The 22,968-nt window shown below is 37.4% G+C and overlaps 1 protein-coding gene across 12 annotated transcripts in view; it reads right to left on the bottom strand.

Annotated features, from left to right (window-relative positions):
- The window catches only part of HELQ (helicase, POLQ like), a 48,935-nt gene that overhangs the window by 24,280 nt on the left and 1,687 nt on the right, over nt 1-22,968 (bottom strand). For 7 of the 12 annotated variants that reach the window (XR_002733699.2, XR_002733700.2, XM_023222498.2 and 4 more), the window contains exons 2-11: nt 22,105-22,819; nt 17,689-17,867; nt 15,675-15,875; nt 14,852-14,924; nt 12,077-12,174; nt 9,877-9,975; nt 8,487-8,632; nt 5,785-6,024; nt 1,329-1,470; nt 865-969 (exon numbers count right to left, since the gene is read on the bottom strand). Coding sequence is in view for 10 of the 12 variants with exons in the window: in XM_023222498.2 (XP_023078266.1) it covers nt 865-969; nt 1,329-1,470; nt 5,785-6,024; nt 8,487-8,632; nt 9,877-9,975; nt 12,077-12,174; nt 14,852-14,924; nt 15,675-15,875; nt 17,689-17,867; nt 22,105-22,819 (1,998 nt within the window). In the remaining 2 variants the exon portion in view is untranslated. Of the gene's footprint in view, nt 1-864; nt 970-1,328; nt 1,471-5,784; nt 6,025-8,486; nt 8,633-9,876; nt 9,976-12,063; nt 12,175-14,851; nt 14,925-15,674; nt 15,876-17,688; nt 17,868-20,764; nt 22,820-22,968 lie in introns of those variants that run through there. The other 5 variants (XM_023222499.2, XM_023222500.2, XM_023222501.2 and 2 more) reach the window with 4 other exon arrangements.

Below are 22,968 nucleotides of genomic sequence, written 5' to 3'. Positions count from 1 at the left end.
TTAAGCTAAAATTATACTTTGAAGATATTTAAGAACTGATACTTGGTTTTTGGATTATTAATGTACTTAGTTTTTGTACTATTTCCTACCTAAATGATTAGAGTTAACACTGGGGATGGAAGAGTGCAGGAGGGCAGGGGAACCTTTACTTGATCCCTCTATCTACCATACTACTGAAAAAGTTTTTTACATAGTAATTGAAACCCACTGGGCCAGCCTCTGCTTTTGGCTTCTCAAAGCCAGATTCTCCACTGATGCCCCAACTTGTAAGTTCACCCATGCTCAGTTCCAAAGTTAATTTCATCACCATGTCCCAGGTTAAAGAACAAACAAACAAAAACAGGCCAGGTGCAGTGGCTCATGCCTATAATCCTAGCACTTTGGGAGGCTAAGGTGGGAGGACTGCTTGAGGCCAAAAGTTCAAGACCAATCTAACCAACATGGCAAGACCCCATTGCTAAGAAAAAAAAGCCAATTTCATTAATTCAAGTATTTATTAAGTGCCAACCACATGCCAAGCACTAGGATTCAGTGATCTTTTTTTTTGAGATGGGGTCTTGCTATGTTGCCCAGGCTCGTCTCGAACTCCTGGGCTCAAACGATCCTCCTATTTCAGCCTCCCAAAGTGGTGGGATTATAGGTGTGAGTCACCACACCTGACCATTCCATGATCTTTTAAAAATTATTTACCTTAATCACTGGATGAGAAAACAAACAAAATAAAAAAGAAAAAAATTAAAAGAAAAAGATTAAATAAAAAATTAGTATAAAATTTACACAGCTGCACATATAAAGTTACTGCATAACTTTTTAACTTCTATTATCTCAGATAACAGTAATAAGACAAAAAAATTTTAAAAATACCTTCAAACCAATCAAAGAGAGAAATAATGTTTGGATTCCCTTGGTGAATTCCCGAACAAGATGGCTGTAACAGTTTTCTAATGGTCTAGTTATTAATTCCAATACCTATAAAGGTCAAAGCAACACCATGCTTTGGTTATTATTAAAAATAAATGGCATTTAACATAAATATTTTATACTTTACATAAATCTTGTGGAGCCAGAAGGAGACCAAAAAAATAAAGACAAAAGAATTTAACATTTGTCCTCATAAAAATGAATGAAAAACAAATAGGAAAAATATTTTTTCATTGTCTGAAATATATACATTTTCAAACCACTCTTTCTAATTCTTAACCATATAGGAAAGAAAGCATCATTTAAAGAAAATTAATAATTAATTTTTAAAAGATTATTTCATAAAAGGGCTAGACCAAAGACCAAGAAAAAGACAAAAACAACCAACCAACCAAATTCAGTATTACCTGTTGTTTGTCTTTTTCTTGCAGTATGAGGATACTCTCCCCAATAGTATCTATTCCAGCACGACCGGCTCTGCCAATCATCTGTTTATATTGATTCCTCTTTAAAAATTCCATAGCAACATAGGGAGCTCTTAAAATAACTCTGTGGAATTAATAAAATTAATTAAAAGTAACACTCTACAGCAAACAGCACCAATTCAGAAAATTCTTAATTTCATTATATATTTGTGATATTAAATTTAATGACATACTAACACAAAATAATAGGTATTTAGTGTTTATGAAGAATCTATGATTTCTTAGGTTTTTACATATATTATCTATAATTCTTACAAAACTCTTAGTAATAATATACTTTTTAATTACATTTTTATAAAGGAGTTAAATGAAACTCAGTTAAGTGACTTAACCTAAACTAAAAAATTAGTAATTACCAGAGCTATCATTTGAACTCAAGTCTGTCTAGCTGCAATGCCTACGATCAATCTGTAGCAGTAGTATCCAAAGTGTTTTGACTTTATACTCCATAAATTTAAAAAGTGACCATACACCATTAACATATACATAACTATTTATGAATTTTTGTTATTTTGAATGGTATAAAATTGCAGATTTCAGCTGGTTTTGACCTACAAAAATGGTGATTTTGGCCAGGCTCAGTGGCTTATGCCTGTAATCCCAGCACTTTGGAGGGCTGATGTGGGCGGTTCGCTTGAGTCCAGGAGTTTGAGATGAGCTTGGGCAATACAGTGAGATGCAGTTTCTACCAAAAACAAAACAAAACAAAAAACTGGTTGGGCATGGTGGTGTGCCCCTGTAGTCCCAGCTACTTGGGAGGCTGAGGTAGGGGGATCACTTGAGCCAAGGAGGTTGAGGCTGTAGTGAGTCGTGATTACATCACTGCACTCCAGCCTGGGCAACAGTGAAACCCCATCTCTTAAAAAAAAAAGCGTGATTTCAATTATGTTCATATATACAGAACTCTATAGTCAGCTAGTCAGCTTTCCTATCCAAAGGGAAGAAAAAAATCTATTGTTTACCTATACTAATCAACTTCCTCTTTATTTATAAATCTCAATATGCAGAAAAGATTACCAAATACTTGGAGAAAACTAATAACATAAAAGAAACATAATATGAATATACAGAATAAATGACCACAAAAACCAGATACTATAGGGAACAGAAGAGAACTTTAAAAAATCCTAATTAGCATTCACAGAAAATTCCAAAGAGTATTATATCCACAATATAAGAGTAGACTATTGGCCGCGCACAGTGGCTCACACCTGTAATCCCAGCACTTTGGGAGGCTGAGGCGGGTGGATCACGAGGTCAAGAGATCGAGATCATCCTGGCCAACACGGTGAAACGCTGTCTCTACTAAAAATACAAAAATTAGCTGGGAGAGGTGGCGCACACCTGTAATCCCAGCTACTTGGGAAGCTGAGGCAGGAGAATTGCTTGAAGCCGGGAGGTGGAGGTTGCAGTGAGCTGAGATCATGCCACTGCACTCCAGCCTGGCGACAGAGCGAGACTTTGTCTCAAAAAACCCAAAACAAACCAAGTAGACTATTACAAGGAAAGAACAAAAGAGAGTTCTTAGAAATAAAAAAATTAATTTAAAAATTCATAAAAAGTTTGAAGGGCCGGGTGTGGTGGCTCACACCTGTAAATCTAGCACTTTGGGAGGCCAAGGCGGGTGGATCACCTGAGGTCAGGAGTTCGAGACCAGCCTGGCCAACATGATGAAACCCCATCTCTACTAAAAACACACAAATTAGCCAGGTGTGGTGGTGGGCACCAGTAATCCCAGCTGCTTGGGAGGCTGAGGCAGGAGAATCACTTGAACCCAGGAGGCAGAAGTTACAGTAAGCTGAGACCGTACCACTGCACTCCAGCCTGGGCACTGGGCAACAGAGCAAGACTTTGTCTCAAAAAAAAAAAGAAAAAGAAAGAAAAGAAAAAGAAAAAAGAAAATTATATTGAAGAATTGAATAATGAATGAGTATACAGTTAAATTCTGATTTTCTTTTTTTTTTTTTTTTTTTGAGACAGGGTCTCTCTGTCACCCAAGGTGGAGTGCAGTGGTACAATCATAGCTAACTGCAGCCTCAATCTCCTGGGTTCAAGCAATCTTCCCACCTCAGCCTCTCGAGCAGCTGGGATCACAAGTGTATGCTATCATACCCAGCTAATTTTTTAAAAATTTTTAATAGAGATGAGGTTCTTGCTATATTGTTCAGGCTGGTCTCAAACTCCTGGGCTCAAGTGATCCTCCCACCTTTGCCTCCGAAAGTGCTGGGATTACAAAAATGGATTTTTTAATATGGAAGGTAAAGTTGAAAAAAATCACATGGCACAAACATGTGCTTACATTCTCACACATTTTGAAAAATGTGTAAGAAAAGATATGAAAGCTGAATCTAAGAGGCCTCAATCCTGTCTAAGTGAAATTATAAAAGCAAGGAACAGAGATAATGGGAAGAAAAAGAAATAATTGAAAAAAATTACTCAAAGAGGAAAGGCATAAAGCTTAGATTAAAAGCATCCACTCAAGTGCTAAGCCCTATGAATGAAAAGTAGTAATGTTGGGATTGTAAAATCAAACTTCCTGGGTTCAAACCTTGGCTTTAAAACTCATTTGTTGCATATAAAGTTGGGAAAGTTATTTAACTATTCAGTGCCTCAGTTTCCCCTTCTATACTAGGTATGTAATAAAATATGACCTTCCTCACAGAGTTGTTGTGAAGCTTCATGAAGCCAATGCATGTAAAGTTGTTACTACATGAAGGGGAGGGGAATGTAGTAAGTACAACTATTATTATACACCATGAGGAAATTGGAAGGTTAAAGAGAAAAGTCTAAAAGCTTCTGGAAAAGAAAAACAGCAAATCCATGCAGAGACAAAAATGAGCAACACTGGCCTCTAGAAAATATGGAACAGTATTTACAAAGTCCCTAAAGGAAAAAATTGAATCTAGAATTCTTTTGCTAGTGAAGTGTGTGTTAAAGTGTGAGGCCAAAATACAGATACCTTCAACTATGCAGACAGTCAAAATGTTTTACCCCAAAGCACCATTCTAAAAAGGATTACTCAAGGAAGGCAAAATTAAAAAAAAAAAAAATCAGAGAAGAAAGATGTGGGATATAAGAGGCAGTGGTAAGCAAAAAACAAGTATGATTTACAGGTAAGTTTAAATAATTACTTACCTTATAAGATGAAAGAAAATTTTATTATTTTCTTACCATATAAGATGAAAGAAAATTTTAAAACCTGGCACTAAAATTCCAGGTAATTGCAACATTCATGGGGCAGAGTAGAATATATTAAGGACATGCTAAGCCTCTTGTTATGTTCAGGAGAGGATAGTTATTGATTAATTCTAAAGTAATAACAAATGTTTGATTACAACTTAAAATTTTAAGAGTAACCACTGGAATAACAGAAATAGGATATGTAACTTTCATTTTTTTCTTCGATTGTCTGAAAAATGGAAAACTTAATCAGAGACAGAAATTGAAAATAAAAGAATGGAAAAAGGTACATACTTGGCAAAAAAAAAAAAAAAAAATGAGTCCTGGTATTCAAAGCAAAATTATTAAATGAGCAAAATGAGTACTTATTGTATTGATAAAAGGTATAATTCAGCAATAAGATATTTGAAGTAAACCTTTGTATATCTAAATAGTGTTGAAATATAAAAAGTAATAACTTCTAGAAATGCAAAAAGGAGAAACTGACAACTACATAATTAAAGTAGGAAACTAACACACTTCTCTGAAATTGATAGACCAAGGAATCAAATATAGTAGGAAAATAGAGAAGCTGAAAACACAATAAACAACTGTGATCTCAATGATATGTATAAAACTGCATATTCAACTGAAAATACATATTTTTAAAACACTCATGGAAAGTTTATAAAAATTGATCATTTATTAGCAAAATACCCCAGGATCATAAATTATAAAGGGTATAAGTCAATTACACAGGCCCACACCTTTGATAATAACTGAGAAGGTAATCAAGGATCTGCTTTTAAATATATATATTAGACTCAAATTGCCTTATAGATCAGCGCTCCAAGATTTTAAGGAAATCTCTATGTTAAATAAACTCTTTCAGATCATAAAAAAGGTGAAACACTTGCCAACTATTTCTACACAACCAGATTAATAAACCCTAACATCAAAACCAGATATAAAGAGCATAAAAGGATGGAATTCTAATATCAAGAAATCTACTAACATTATTTTTCATCACATATTTCATTAAATATTCATTAAAATATTAAAGAAAATAAACCAACCAATCAACTCAGCATATGCTAAAAGAACATCTGATAAATTCTCAGCCACTATGGAGAAAGCATAAAACAACAAAACTCCTTGCAAGCTAGAGATGGAAAAGTTCTGAGCCTGGTCAACATTTACTTATCTCTTACCCTCTTACCTTCGAGCTGGTAGGTTGACACCTGCTGCTAGGGTAGATGTGCAGGTAAAAAGACAGAGCACTCCTGCGGAGTAGGCCTCCTCCAAGAGTTTCCTTTCATCACTTGTTAAGCCACTATGGTGATAGGCAACTCCAAATGGGATAGTGCGCTTTAAAACAGGACACAGGTTGCCATTGCCAATATTCTTCAAGTTCTTAATTACCTCACATTTTTCTTTCTCCTTGTGCTTCAGATATTCCCTATGAAAAAGATCTGTTAGAAATATGAACCCTTGATCTTTCAGTGACAAAATTCCTACCATTTTCATTTTAGTAGATGCTAATGTAAACATTCTTTAATGTACTATTTTCATTAAGTACATTAAATGTTCTTAGAATTTTGATTCTGACTTCACTATTAGGCAGTCTCTTAATCTTTGTGTGGATTACAAAACCCTGTGAAAATCTTATCAAAACTAAGGAAAGGTGGGGTGCGATGGCTCACGCCTGTAATCCCAACACTTTGGGAGGTGGAGGCAGAAGGACTGCTTGAGCCCAGGAGTTCGAGATCAGCCTGGGTAACGAAATGAGACCACCTCCCAACAAAAAACAACAAAAATTAGCCAGGCACGGCGGTGCATGCACCTGTAGTCCCAGGTTACAGGGGAGGATGAGGTGGGATGATTGCTTGAACCCAGGAGTTCGAGGTTGCAATGAGCTATGAACCTACCAGCCTGGGTGACAGAGCAAAGCCAAAGCCTTGTCAAGAAAAGGAAAAATACAACTATTCACATAAATATAACACTTTACATATAATTTCAGAGGGTTTGTGGATTTCCTGAAATTCATTCCTGTACTTCCTTTGAATCCATGGATACCAGGTTTAGACCTTTGCTCTGGATGTTATGGCTGTTTTTTCTTTATAACATATGTCTTTATAGGGAATAGTTTTTTTAAGACATAAATTTTCTTCTCTGAAGATGGAAACATATATATTATTAAATCATACTTCTATGGTAAAACACTGTCTAAACACTAGAACTTTAGAAACTTCATTCATATCCTGCAATGTTTCCATCACTTGGCCAGTGTCTCCATCTTACTACCTTGAATTATTCTAAGAAAATGAATGATTTACTGAGAATACTTTTTTCAATAATTTAATGTCCTTAAGCTTTTATAATCAAAATCATTGTAAAAGCAGACTGTTACCGAAATGAGTGACTCCTTCCTGTTATCCCATTTTTATCTTTTGCTATTCAATAAATTTAAGTCTATCTTAGACCAATCCATGACAGTAGGATTGAAAGAGGAAGTAGAGGTTGACGAGATTAGCATTCAGGTTAATGGACTATGAATAGTGATACAGCATTAGCTAAGGGGCTGAAAGAAATTTCAGAAGATGATAAAACCATACATGAGACAAATAGGTGCATAAAAAACTGAACTGTTAGTACTTAAAGTAACTTCATACTTATCTCTATGAATATGACAGAGCCAATATTAAGACACTACAAAATTACAAGCCAACACATTTCTTACTCAGGAAATTATATCCAAATGTCCATACAACTTAAGTGTGAAGTTGACTAAAAAAACAAAGGCAAGCCAGGTACAGTGGCTCACGCCTGTAATTCCAGCACTTTGGGAGGCTATGGGGGGCGGATTGCTTGAGCTCAGGAGTTCAAAACCAGCCTGGGCAACATGGTGAAATGCTGTATCTACCAAAATTACAAAAAAATTAATTTTTAAATTACTTTTTGTAATTTTGGGAGGGGTGGTGTGTGCCTGTAGTCCCAGCTACTTGGTAGGCTGAGGTGGGAGGATCACTTGAGCCCAGGAAATGGAGGCTGCAGTGAGATGTGTTTGTGTCACTGCATTCTAGCATAGGTGACAGAGTGAGACCCTGTCTCAGGAAAAAAAAAAGGAAAAGAAAAAAAAGGCAATGGAAGATACAATTAATCTCCACAGTGGTAAACACCGATTAGTCCTTTGACTGACTAAACCAGTGGTTCCTGTCTTTGGCTATATGTTGGACTTGCCTGGGGAACTTTACAAAATGATATCTGGGTATCACTCCCAGAAATTCTGATTTATCTAAGATGTAGCCTGGGCTTTGGAATTTTTAAAAGCCTCCAAGATGATTCACTATGCAGCTGAGTTTTGAATCACTGACCTAAGCCATTATATTACTTAACATTCTCTTACATGTTACCTTAGAGTTTTCTTTTTCTTTCTTTTTTTTTTTGATGGAGTCTTGCTCTGTCACACAGGCTGGAGCATAGTGGTGTGATCTCAGCTCACTGCAACCTCTGCCTGCCGGGTTCAAGAGATTCTCATGCCTTGGCCTCCCCAATAGCTGGGATTACACGTGCAAGGCACCACACCCAACTAATTTTTTGTATTTTCAGTAGAGACGGGGTTTCACCATGTTGGCCAGGCTGGTCTTGAACTCCTAACCTCAATTGATCTGCCCGCCTCAACCTCCCAAAGTGCTGGGATTACAGGCATGAGCCATAGCACCCAGCTACCTTAGAACCTGTTTCTCTGGCTATTTCACATGTGATTTTCACAGTTAAAATTTCTTTTTTCAAGCCGTTAGTATACTGTAACAACTTAATATGATATTTTGCAAGGCATAATTAGTGTTTGCCCAATCAACATAATACACAATCTGTAATTCATAATAAAAATAAAACAGGCTATTAAAAAAATTAACATACTTGCTTAAAAATTTGCATATCATTTCTGCTACATTTTCACAGTTCTTCTTACTAGGACAAAAAACTAAGCAGGAATAATTGGGAATAACTTCTGTAACCAATGCTACCAAGTGATCAGGATCCATCTTTTTTAGGGTATCAGAATACTGCAAAACAACAGGATGTAGGAACAAGGTAGTTAGTAAACACGAAACCCTGTCAATTTTTTACCAGTGTGATTTGAAGGTAAATAAACCATCTGTAATTCTAAACTTCTAATTTAATAATCTGATCATTTAAAAGATGAAATCTATATTAAGAATCAAAATGTTCAATTTCACTTTTCTTTTAGGTTATTATGATTTTCTTAGGTCTAGTTAGTCTAAAAAAACTAGAATTAAAGAAGTGAATTAAAGAAAATTAAAGAAGTGAAAATAGTTATTAATAGCCTCACTACATGCCCATCTCCCATCACAGCAGAACAAAAAGTCCCACAGAGAGAAACACAAATTGATCCTAATAATAGCCTAAGTTTTCAAAAACACAGATTCAATCATACTACTGAATTATAACAATTTTTGTAGTGACACAAGGAACACAAAGAACATGAAAAATGTAAAATTATTTAAAATCTGTTTCTTCAACTTTACTAAAAACTAATGAAGACATAGCTTTAGAATAACATACCTTCAGAGAATTCTAAAACTACTATATAATCCCTTCTTCCCCTTTCTAATATCCTTCATATAAGTCATAAAATACTAAAATTTACATAGTAGACATTAACATTTTAATACACCAATATCTGAACTACATGGTCCATAAATTATTATTCTGTTGTTGTTGTTAAATGAATAAGCATTTACAGGAGAGGTTTCCAAATTTTCTTGGTTCACAGCCCCAATGCCAAAAGAAATACTTAACAGTTTTGTTAATTAAATAGTGAGGTCCAAACAAGTTAATAAATATGTACTTCATCACAACTTAGTAGCTGTTAGAATAAATAATACACATCAGTTGAATGAAAAAATATTTTTATTTCATTTTTAAATAACCACAACAGCTCACTAACGGGATGTGTGCACAACTTGGTACTGTCTTTCAAACTCTGGAATAAGACTGGACACAGCTATTATTTTCTGTTCTAGATTGATTTTCACACAGTACTTACAGCAACCGCAAAAACCCCAACTTCACAAAGATATGATGTCATAGAAAAGAATACGGCGTGATCTAATGTTAAAATTGGATGAGCTATCTTGAACTGGTAGTCTGCATGTTGTCCAACAAATGTCAAGCATCAGCTGTGTCTCGCAAGAATCTAAACTATTCTACGGAACCCACTGGAAACTTCTGTGGTGCCCCAGACACAAAGCCTGGTAACCTGGAATTTAAAGGTTATCAACGTTACCTTATAATTAAGGAGGCGTGAAAAAGTCATGCCATTCTCAGCTTTGCTGTCAATTTCATATATTGTATCATTTATTTTCAGATACTCTTTTAATTCAACCTTGAATTAAAAGGACATTTGCAATTAATACCACATATAAATTCCTCTTTCCAGAGTTTTAAATGTTGTAAAATAGGTTAAAAAAGGACAGCTATAAAAGATTTTAGCTTTTCTAAGACATATAAAACATGCTTCAACTTAAAAGTTCTTGCTTTACCATTTCTTCTTCTTTTTTGGTCTCTTTTTCCCTTTAAATCAAAATAGGGATCAATATCCTTGAAGAAATATGTTTGAATTAAGTAAACATCATATCCAAAAAGAAACCACACACTTCTGTATTTGTCACAAAAAGTGTCAGTCTTGGTGTTCTTATCTTTTACTAAGGTGTTATCTGTCTTATGTCTCAAGATCTAAAACTTTGTCTTTTTTCTTTTTTTCTTTTGAGACAGAGTCTCACTCTATCACCCAGGCTGGAGTGCAGTAGCATGATCACAGCCCACTACAGCCTCAACCTCCAGGGCTCACGCTATCCTCCCACAGCCTCTCAAGTAGCTGGGATGACAGGCACGCGCTACCACATCAGGCTAATTTTTATAGAGATAGGGTGCCTCTATGTTACTCAGGCAGGTCTTGAACTTCTGGGCTCAAGCAATCCTCTAACCATAGCCTTTCAAAGGGCTAGGATTACAGGTATGAGCCACCGTGTCCAGTCAAAACTTTCCGCCTTATTACTCATCAGTTTTAATTCTAAATACCACAACATTATTTTCAGTATTTGTAGACAAAAACAGTTTGCAACCACAGCTCATTGCATTTTATTAATAACAGTAACAATATCTAATGTGGCAATTAAGTTAAAAAAAAATCTCTCGAAAATGTTCATATCTGGTACAAATGTAAAAACACCATTTTTTTTTTGTTTTTGTTTTTTGGAGACAGTGTCATCACTCTGTAGTCCAGGCTGGGGTGTTGTGGCACAAACACAACTTACTGTATCCTCGACCTTCTGGGCTCAAGTGATCCTCCCACCTCAGCCTCTCAAGTAGCTGGGACTATATGTGAGCACTACTATACCCTAATTTTTTTTTTTCTCTGTCGCAAGGCTGGAGTGCAGTGGCGTGATCTTGGCTCACTGCAACCTCCGCCACACTAGGTTCAGGCGATTCTCCTGCCTCACTCTCTCAAGTAGCTGGGACTATAGGCATGCGCCACCGTGCCCAGCTAATTTTCGTACTCTTTAGTAGAGACGGGGTTTCACCATGTTGGCCAGGATGGTCTCGATCTCTTGACCTCGTGATCCACCCGCCTTGGCCTCCCAAAGTACTGGGATTACAGGTGTGAGCCACTGCACCCAGCTGCCCTAATTTTTTAATTTTTTGTAGAGATGGGAGTCTTGCCATGTTGCCCAGGCTGGTCTTAAAACTCCTGGACTCAAGCAATCCTCCTGCCCCTGCCTCTTTAAGTGTTGGCATTACAGGTGTGAGCCACTGCACCCAGCTAAAACATCAAATTTCAAATTAAAATTTGGCAATTAAAAAAAATTATTTTCTGAAAACCAACTTAGACACTGAAAACCTATTTAGATACAAAACATACACAATAGTACTGCACACAAATATATACACATTACAAGCTATTTTCAAATAACTACAAATTACATTTGTTTACTTTCTTCGAGCATTTTGGGAATGCTGCTATTGAGTTTACATGTAAATCCATGTGAAGCCTTTACTTTTTAAAAAAGTATTATAACTACTAACATACAAATATTTTAAAATATTTTAAATTTTAAGATAAATTTTTTAATGTGCCAATAACTCAAAACATGTCTCACTAAAATTTTGCCAAATAAAAAAATGTAGTTTAAAGAATAAGAAGTGAAAAAATAAAATGGGGGTCTGGGAAAACTCATTCAATGAATGTTCACTGATGGCCTGTGGGCCAGGCTATAGATACATTAGTGACCCAACCCAAGATCCCTGACCTAGACACAAACTCTTAAATTCTCTATACATAACCTCTTATTGGCATATAGTCATGGTGAGTAAAATATGCCCCTTTGGTACTCTATAGAATTATTTAAATCCTATGTTTACTACTTTCATTTCTAAGTTAGATGAATACAAAACAAATCAATACAGTGCAAACCTTAGGTACATACTGGTCTAAATTGACTGGTATAATATTCTGCTTGAAGAAACTTTTGTAGGTCTTCAACATTGTTTAATGTTGCACTCATACCAATAATTTGAGTTGTTTCTAAAACACAAACAAAAGCCAAAGTGTTAAGGAAAATATGTTATTTAATAGATCATAAAGTAATTTTAGCAAATCTTTTGTGCTCTGAATTCTTCCTGAGTGATTTGGGAAAGGGGTAGGAGAAGTAAGTAAGAAAAATACAGGCCGGGCGCGGTGGCTCAAGCCTGTAATCCCAGTACTTTGGGAGGCCGAGACGGGCGGATCACGAGGTCAGGAGATCGAGACCATCCTGGCTAACACGGTGAAACCCCGTCTCTACTAAAAAATACAAAAAACTAGCCGGGTGAGGTGGTGGGCGCCTGTAGTCCCAGCGACTCGGGAGGCTGAGACAGGAGAATGGCGTAAACCCGGGAGGCGGAGCTTGCAGTGAGCTGAGATCCGGCCACTGCACTCCAGCCCAGGCAACAGAGCGAGACTCTGTCTCAAAAAAAAAAAAAAAAAAGAAAAATACAAATAGCTGGGTGCCAACTTTGGGAGGCTGAGGTGGGAAGATCGCTTGAGGCCAGGACTTCAACACTAGCCTGGGCAACACAGTAAGACCTCATCTCTACAAAAAACTTAAAAATTACCTGGGCATGGTAGTGCACACCTGTAGTCCCAGCTACTTAGGAGGCTCAGGTAGGAGGATCGCTTGAGCCCAGGAAGTCAAGGCTGCAGTGAGCCATGATCGTGTCACTGCACTGCAGCTTGGGCAACAGTGAGACCTGACCTCTCAAAAAAAGAAAACTACAAATATATTACCAGAATATTAATCTGGCATTTGAAGAATGAAATTTTTCAGGTATCCTGAAAGTTACTACTTAGAAGTTTATGGAGTTTTAAACTTGGCAAGAAGTAGGATATTAAGGCTTCTAAACAATAATAATGAGTATAAATTTGCTTATAACTGTTTATCTGGATCCCCTTTACGAAGAACATGTTATGTTCCACAGGTATGGCTATAGACAGACGTACAGTTAGTAGGATAGAGGGCTAAATGAGTCTCCAACTCTTGGCCCGTGAAAAGTCCTTTATGAGATCTTGCTATCTAGCTAACTTTTAATTTTATTTATTTATTTATTTATTGAGACAGAGTCTTGCTCTGTTGCCCAGGCTGGAGTGCAGTAGCATGATCTCGGCTCACTGCAACCTCCACCTCCTGGGTTCAAGCAATTCTCCTGCCCCAGCCTCCCGAGTAGCTGGGACTACAGTTTTTGGTGATGTTATTGCTTTAAATAAAGGTGGAGTGAAGCTTATGAAGCCATATGACATCCTGGGCAATACAAAATGAATACTTTCTATAGACTTAGCTATTGAATGAAAACCCAAATAGGCCTTCTTTGCAAATGTTTCTTCATTGCTCCTATGTCTTGAAATGGTCATTCAAGAAACTGGCTGAAAGAGAAATAATTAGGAGTATCCTTCTCACTCCATGAGGATAGACTATGAAGCTGAAGAGGTGGGCATGGGGCCAAATCAAGAAAGGCTGTGCTAAGAAATTAGGGATTTATGCAGAAAGCAAAGGGAAGCTATTAAAGAATGGTAAACAGTAAAATAAACTAATTGGATTTATATTTTGGGAAAGATCATTCTACTTACGCTAAAGAAAGATGGATTTGGTGGATGAAGGGCAGTGGGTAGACAGAAGAACTTGGTGATTTCTGTGGCAATTCAGGTAGAAAGGATGAGGTACTGAACTCAAGACTTAGTGGTAACGAGGGGTAGGAGAGAGAAGTAAAAATATATTTATGAGGTAAACCAGATAGGATTTGGTTGCTGATAGAATATGTAGGTTCCTGGCTTGGCTGGCTGGAGAGTGGTGGTTGAGAATTCAGGCTGAAGAATGGCTTTGAAGGAAATGAGTTGGGCTCAGACTAAGCCTTCGCTAGGCTTAGCTGTTCATAGAATAGTCAAATAGGGATGCCCTAAAATACAGGCTTGATGAAAGCAGGGACTGTTTTATTCACTGCTGTATCCCTAGCACTTAAAATAGTGCCTAGCACACAGTAGGTGATGAATATTTTTTTGAATGAACAATTACAAAATGCTATAACCTGCTTAAATATTATTGCTGTTGAAATTTTTTAAATACTTTTTAAGATTTGACCTTTATAGTTAATTTTTCCATATATATGGTAAATATTGCAATAGCATATCAATAGTAGGTTATGACATTTAGAATAAATTTTTCACATACTTTAAAGACTACCTGATGCTGTAAAATAGCTCCTTAAAGTGACCTATTTAAATGTAGTGCTTTACAATATTATTATTATATTTATATTATATATATTATTATGGTGGTGATGAAGATGGCCACAGTAGCAGCAGCAAACCCTTACTGAATGCAGTGTGCTAAGCACTGCTGAATGCAATACATGTGTTAACTCACACAATCCTTACAACAATTCCATCAGGCTGGTACCATTATTATCCTTGTTTTACAAGTAAAGAAACATAGAGGTTGAGGGATGTGCCTGGGCACACATAGCTAGTAAGTGGCGGATAATAATAGAGGACTTCTTCAAATACCAATTTCATTTACCTTCAAAATTCTATTCATTAGAAATTTTAAAACAAAGGCAAAAAGCTTAAGTATCTTGCTTTAGGTTACTTAATACAGCTAGTGATAGAATTAAGTGTTTTATAAGTTGCTTGATTATAAATCAATTCATGACCTCATTTAAAAAATACTTACTGCTAGTGTAGAGGATTTTTGCTAGGGTCATTTCCAGTGTAGCTCCACGGCTTCCTTCACCAATCATGTGCAACTTCGAGATTTAAAAAAAAAAGGCAGAGAAGTAAATCTTCATATGATGCTCATATAAAACATGCATATATTCATATGAAATTTGTAAAGAGTTGCTTATAATTCTTAAGTATTTTGAATATAACAACTATAATACATGTATATTATTTCACTGGTATTTAGGATAATCAGCTTTTCGTACAAATCCTTATATACTTATGAATCAGGGATTCATAAGTACTATTAAAAAAATTTTTTTTTGAAATGGAGTCTGGCTCTTGACCCCCAGGCTGGAGTGCAATGGTGTGATCTTGGCTCACTGCAACATCCACCTCCTGTGTTAAAGTGATTCTCCTGCCTCAGCCTCCCGAGTGGCTGGGATTACAGGCGACCACCACCACGCCCAGCTAATTTTTGTATTTTCAGTAGAGATGGGGTTTCATATGTTGGCCAGGCTGGTCTCGAACTCCTGACCTCAAGTGATTCACCTGCCTTGGCCTCCCAAAGTGCTAGGATTACAGGTGTGAGCCACCACACCTGGCCTATAAAATTGTATACTACACACATACGTGTTCACACTTTAAGAAACACTTGACACAAAACCAAATTTAAGATTATCAAGCATAGAATGTCTTCATCTATATTGTCTATATGTTAAAATAAATTTATTTTTACAGAGGTACTAAGGCACTAAGCAGATCCACACAATAACCAGAATAATAAATATTTAGTATAATAAAAATGTTGACAAATTACAAAAGTATTAACCAACCTCGTCTACAACAACAAGACCCAGACTGTCAATTCTTCCACTTTCAATCAAGGAGTTCACCAAGCTATGTCCTTTTTCAATAGTGGCAATATATAGTGATTTCTTTTCCCTTCTTTTAGTTGGAGGAAATCTTCCTTTGCTTCCAGCATATTCTTCAACAAAGAAACCGAGTTCTACACCAAAACTTGACAAACCTGAAATCTAGAATATTAGTTACAATAAAGAAAAACAGGCCAGGCATCGTGGCCAATGCCAGCACCTTGGGAGGCTGAGGTGGGAAGATCAGTTGAGCCCAGGAGGGTGAGACCAGCCTGGGCAACACAGTGAGAGCTCATTTCTATAAAAAATAAAAAATTAGCTTGCCATCGTGGCGCAGGCCTGTAGTCTCAGCTACTCAGGAAGCTGAGGTGGGAGGATTCCTTGAGCCCAGGGAATTGAGGCTGCAGTAAGCCTTGGTCATGCCACTGACTCCAGCCTAGGCGACACAGCAAGACCCTGACTCAAAAATAAATAAATAAATAAATAAATAAATAAATAAATAAATAAATAAATAAAAAAAATAAAACCAAAAAACACAGATAAAAACTCCATTAGATGTTCATGGGGTTCAAAAAAGCTTGTAGTGTTTAATACCCATCAAATAGTGTTTAATACCCATCAACAGGAACAAGGTCACAGGTAAGACATACATAAGAAATGCTGTAATGTCTTGATCTTTGCAAAACAAATGCAACTTCTAAAATACATGTGAAAATAAATTTCAACTGTCTCCTTTGATGTCAAAAAGCACCAGGGGCATGGTGGCTCATGCCTGTAATCTCAGCATTTTAGGAGGCTGAGGCAGGTGGATCACTTGAGGTCAGGCGTTTTAGATCAGCCTGGCTAACATGGTGAGACACCATCTCTACTAAAAATACAAAGATTAGCCGGGCGTGGTGGCGTGTGCCTGAGATTCTGGCTGCTGGGTGGGGGGTGGGGCATGAGAATTGCTTGAGCCTGGGGGCAGAAGTTGCAGTGAGCTGAGATCATACCACTGTACTCCATCCTGGGCGACAGAGCAAGACTCTGTCAAAAAAAAAAAAAAAAAAGGATCAGAATAACTCATTTTAATAATAGTTTCTGCTTGAAAAAGCAAGGTAAGGCTGGGCACAGTGGCTCACACCTGTAATCCCAGCACTTTGGGAGGATCACTTCAGGTCAGAAGTTCGAGACCAGCCCATCCAACATGATGAAACCCCATCTCTACTAAATACAAAAAGTAGCCCGGTGCGGTGGCGCACGTCTGCAATCCCAGCTACTTGGGAGGCTGAGGCAGGAGAATCACTTAAACCCAAGAGGCAGAGGTTACAGTGAGCAGAGATTGTGCCACTACATTCCAGCCTGGGCAACAGAGGGAGACTCCATCTCAAAAAAGAAAAAGCAGGGTAAATAGTAATAGAACATTTAAGATGATGTTTAATCCAATAGTTCAGAAAATGTAAAACTTTCAGCAAGAGGTAATTAGTATTTGAAGAGATTTTAAGTAGGGTATACTACTTTTATATATCCTAAAAATATTAATTCTCCATCAAGAGATACTTCTCACCGGGTGCAGTGGCTCATGCCTGTAATCCTAGCACTTTGGGAGGCTGAGGTGGGTGGATCACTGGAGATGAGGAGTTTGAGACCAGCCTGGCCAACATGGTGAAACCCCATCTGTACTAAAAATACAAAAATTAGCTGGGCATGGTGGCACAGGCCTGTAATCTCAGCTAGTCGGGAGGCTGAGGCAGGAGAATTGCTTGAACCTGGGAGGCAGAGGTTGCAATGAGCCAAGATCGTGCCACTGCACTCTAGCCTGGGTGACATAGCAAGACTCCATCTCAAAAAATAAATAAATAAATAAATAAAATTAAAAAAAAAGAGGTACTTCCCAACAATACAAAGTTATTACATTTAGGCTAGTTCTCAGATCTTAACGTCAAAGTATTAGCAAATAACATTTGTTTTAAAACACACACACACATACACACACCTTTTCTTGGACAATTGCCACATATGGAAGAATCATTAAAACATCTTTCCGACAGCAAAGCAGTTCTTGTAGCATTAAAATCTCAGCCACGAGGGTTTTTCCACCACTTGTTGGCAATGAATATATTAAATTTTTTCTTTCTTGCACAGAATTCAGTGTTAAACAAGTATGTTGCCATTCTGTGGAATTAAAAAAAAAAAAAGGCATTATTTTCTCCTCCCAAACTTTGAAACTCAAAAGTTTTCTAAGAAAAAAATCAAATCCCAGGCCGGGCGCAGTGGCTCAAACCTGTAATCCCAGCACTTTGGGCGGCCGAGACGGGCAGATCACGAGGTCAGGAGATCGAGACCATCCTGGCTAACACGGTGAAACCCCATTTCTACTAAACAATACAAAAAACTAGCCTGGTGAGATGGCGGGCACCTGTAGTCCCAGCTACTCGGGAGGCTGAGGCAGGAGAATGGTGTAAACCCGGGAGGCGGAGCTTGCAGTGAGCTGAGATCTGGCCACTGCACTCCAGCCTGGGCAACAGAGGGAGACTCCGTCTCAAAATAAATAAATAAATAAATAGAAAAAACTCAAATCCCTTCCTGTGGGGCAATCTTCTCATAAAGATAAATGTAATTATAACCAATGTTACATGTCAAAAATCCCAAATGTGCAAGTAGTACAGCCAGTGAGAGCCTAGTTCAGGCCTAAGCAACAAGGTGGGCAACCAACCCATTTATTCACCAGCTGCAGACATGGGTCCAATATTACAGGAGGGCAGGTAGCAGCCTCGTGGACAAGGAGTGCCATCTGGGATATCAGAGGAACAAAGGGACAGTACAAGGACCTATGTGAATTCTAATGTCTTCCTCTTATGTTCTGCAAGGAGATTATGTAAGCTTCCCTTCCTCATTCAGCCAAAAGCCATCTCAGAGAGAAGTATAGGGGGAGGAGGGAACAAACCTATTAGGTTTTACACAAACCAATAAAAACTTTAACTAGCTCTCATGGAGACCTGAATTTTGAATGGGTCCAAAACCATTTTAAATGGTTAAGACTGTTTAAACTGCAAAAGACTAGAATTATTAACTGGCACATCTAGGATTCCCACAATTAGGCAAGGTGGGATTCATGAAAATAGATCAGATCCAAGATATTATGTGAAAACTAGTATTAATTACTCTGTAGGATAATTTGACAATAAAAATAATCAAAAGTCTTTAAAGATGTGCTTCAGTGTTTTATCACTAGAAAAATGGCAAAACATTTAAGACATTTCACAGCAGATGGCAAATGGCCAATAAATAGATGGTCAAAAAGCAGCAGAAATGCAAATGGCCAATAAATACATGAGAAGATGCTCAACTGTTCTCTACTGGGTTGGCAAAATTAATTTTTAAAATAAAAAACAAATAACTACCAAAAAAGAAAAAGCCCCACACATGTAAAATCCAGAGCTGACTAACATGGGGGAAAAACAGCCATTCTCATGTATGGTTGTGAGAACATAAACTGCTAGAATCCTTGTGGAAATAACCTAGTATAAAAAGTAGAACTGCACATTGCCTTTGATCTGGTAGTATTACTTTTGGGATTCCACATCTACAGAACAGAAGCCAAAGCATATAAAGATTATTTGCAGGATGTTCACACAGCATTGTTGGTAGGTAACAAAGTTACATGGTGGCGGGGGTAAAGGCTGAATGAATTATTGTACAGTCATCCAATGTGATTCTTTGCAGTTTAAAAATGAATAGATGGATATATGTATGTTCAATATACAGGTAAGTATATATATACAAAAAAAAAAAAAAAAAAGCAGATCATTGGCCCGGAGCGGTGGATCACGTCTGTAATCCCAGCACTTTGTGAGCCTAAGGCAGGAGGACCACTTGCAACCAGGATTTCAAGATGAGCCCATCTCTATTAAAAAGAAAAAAAAAAAGAAAGTAAGTTATATCTGAAAGACAGTTACAAGTAACTTTAACTTATCGTGCTTTTGGGTGATTCCCAAATACTACAAGTGACTGTGAATATGTTTTCTTTAAAAATATTTCAAAAATACTTAAATTTAATATTGAATAAATGTTGAAAAATACCTCAGATGTCACCCGAGTTATCAAATCAGATGTTTATGCCAAAATATAACGTAACCATAGCCACATTTTATCCAATTCAGATTTTTAAGTATAACATGACAAGATAACTAATATTTATGAATATAATCTTCACATCAAAAAAATAAATGAGCCAGGTACGATGGCTCATATCTGTAATTCCAACCCTTTGGGAGGCTGAGACAGCAGGACTGCTTGAGCCCAGGAGTTCAGGGCCAGCCTAGGCAACAAAATGATACCCTATCTCTACAAAATACAAAAAAATTAGCCGAGTAGGGTAGCATAGGCCTATAGTCCCCACGACTTGGGAGGCTGAAGTGGGAGGATTGCTTGAGCCTGGGAGGTTGACGCTGTAGTGAGCCATGATCATAGATTGCCAGGTCGTACTCCTAGAGGTTCTGATGCAGTAGGTCTGGGGAAGTGTCTAAGAACATGCACTTCGACAAATTTCCAGGTGACGTTGATGCTGCAGTGCAGGAACCACACTTGAGAACCACTGCGTTAGCTTAATAAAAAGTAGCACATGTATTTATGCTTTAATCTGTCGTGTTATTAAGCCAGATTTAGAGGTAAAAAGATTTAAAAAATTGTTATTTACTGAAGTTCTTACTTAGAAGCTACCAGTATAATTACTGACAATCATTACCAACATCTAATTTGGCATGTCCTTAACACAGACTCTAACTTGCAAAAAAAATTATCCCTTTTTGTAGACAAGGAACTAGGCCCAGAGTGCTAAAGTTGCATTTGTAAGTGACAACCCCTAGCAGCTGGGAACCTACCAGAGTGTACCAGGCACAGTGCTAGTTAAGAAAAGGGTGAGTTAGACAGAGCCCTGTCCTCAGGGTATTCATTCTGGCAGACTAAACAAAAACCAAGGTGCTAGGAGAAAAGCAGAGAGAAGAAAGTTAACATCTACTCCAGGGTAATACACACCATTAGCTCTTAAACCATGAACCTCACAATTTAGATTCTTGTAGAGTCTTTTATCAGACTTTGTTTCCTGTAGTTCTGCTCCAGCCTGATTGTCTTCTCCCTAAGAACCCAAGTTTTCATATCATTCACAAGATCCTAACAGGAGTTCCAGAAAACTTATGAAGTGGGAAGTTGATGGGTTGACTTCCCAGTATGGCAACAACTGTCCCTTATTTGTCTAAAATGACACGTATCTGAAATGTATGCAAGGACCCTGGATTTTTGAAAAACATTACAAGATACCTTCTTAATATTACTGTTTCTTTGCACTTAAAACAACCTTGTCCAACCCACAGCCCTCATGAGGCCCAGAACGGCTTTGAATGCAGCCCAACACAAATTTGTAAACTTTTGTAAAACATTATGAGATTTTTTTTTTTTCCAATTTTTTTTTTTCTTAGCTCATCAGCTATTGTTCATTAGTGTATTTTACTGTGGCTCAAGACCATACTTTTTCCAATGTGGCCCAAGGAAGCCAAAAGATTGGACATTGCTGACTTAAAACTTAATTGCAGCTGTCTTTAAAGATGTCTAGTTTTGGGAGAGGCAGCACAAGGCACAGCATCTGGGTGGTGGTGGGGATGTGTCCGTGGGGAGAGGTGGTGAAGGGGGAAAGATGTTTGGTTTAATCAACAGTATTACTAATATGGATTTCCTTCACTCAAGACATGTGAGTGTCCAAGACATACTGCAACAGCTAAGTTTTGGTAGAGAAGACAGAGTCAGCCAAGAAAATACAAGCTAAGAAAACTGAGGATCTACTAGACAATCAGAGTCAAAAAACAGGAGTGGTTGTAAGGATATCCAGAAACAAGAATTTCACTAAGGGTGTAGTCAATAGCATCAGGGAAGTTATTGACAAGTCAGGGAAGGTAAACATTAAAAGTAACAGTGTTTAGATGTCTTAGTCATCAGATCTTAAGTGAGAGCACAGAATCCAGAATTAGAGTGGGGTAATTTACTAAAGTTCTTACTTACAAGCTACCAATATAATTACTGAAAATCATTACCAACATCTAAATTTGGCATGTCTTTGAACCAGAATCTAACTTGCCTAACAATTTATTATCCCTTTCTTATAGATGAGGAATTAGAGGAATTATGTGAGAGTAGGAAACAGAAAGGAAAACTGGTTTGATAAGTGTGACTGTGAGGGAAGGAAAGAGGTTGACTGGTAGCAGGATAGGTAGGAATGGAAGGGGTTGAGAGATCACTAATACTTTGTTTTGAAAATGAGAAATAGTATGGACCATGAAAGCATTTGCTTCTATTGACTTGCACTAATATTATGGTAATGATAGGAAAAAAATTTTTTTATTCCAGCAATAAGCATTACCATATAATTTTTCAATTCCCTTGAACTGGGCATAAAGGTCTCTCACTTTGCTGGGTAATGAATAAAAAGGACCAAGGTCATTTGATGATGACTCAATTGTTTTCTTAGCAACATTAATTTCCTCAGATAGGAGAGTGTCTTTGAGCTGTTTACTTCTAGAAAATATTGGTGTCTGGGCCTTGGCATTTCCAGTCATGGCACTTTTTAGATGATCTTTAATACTTTTTCTCCTGTTCATATCCGAACTAATTCTGACTTTGGAAGAGTCCTCATCATTTTGCTGGCGTTGCTCTATGCAATTATGGGGCAGTTCCTCATTCACAGTGTTGTGAGAGGATGACTTCCAATCCCTTTCTTTCATAGAACAAATGCCCAAATCATTTGAAGAGTTCTGTAAATTTTCAAAGTATATAGCCTGTGAGGAAGGTACATCATACAAAAGATCAGCTCCAGGTTCAACAGTGACACCTTCATATCCACTCTGGTTCTCTGTGTGCTCATCAGTTTGTAATTCAGTAAGATTGCCTATGGTAGTAATGCTGAGTTTATTTTTGATACTTTCTGAGTAAAGATTTTCAGTGGCAAAGTCTGTAGCATGTTTCTTATGTTCAGGGAGTTGCATATATTTTTGTTCCAGGTTGTCAACTTGAGCTATAAAGGAATTTTCAGTAAAGCTATCATAGTCACCAAACATGTCCTCTTCACTGTCATTATGCTGCAAAGAGAACAAAAACGCTTATGGTCAATTCCAGTTTCATTAAGAATAAAAGCTTCACCAGCCTGGCCAACATGGTCATACCCAGTCTCTACAGAAAATACAAAAATTAGCTGGGCACAGTGGCACGCTCCAGTAGCCCCAGCTAC

This window comes from Piliocolobus tephrosceles, chromosome 3 (assembly GCF_002776525.5).
Source record: "Piliocolobus tephrosceles isolate RC106 chromosome 3, ASM277652v3, whole genome shotgun sequence".
Classification (NCBI taxonomy): domain Eukaryota; kingdom Metazoa; phylum Chordata; class Mammalia; order Primates; family Cercopithecidae; genus Piliocolobus; species Piliocolobus tephrosceles.
The sequence above is the reverse complement of the archived record's forward strand: the minus strand, read 5'-3'. Positions and strand labels throughout refer to the sequence as shown.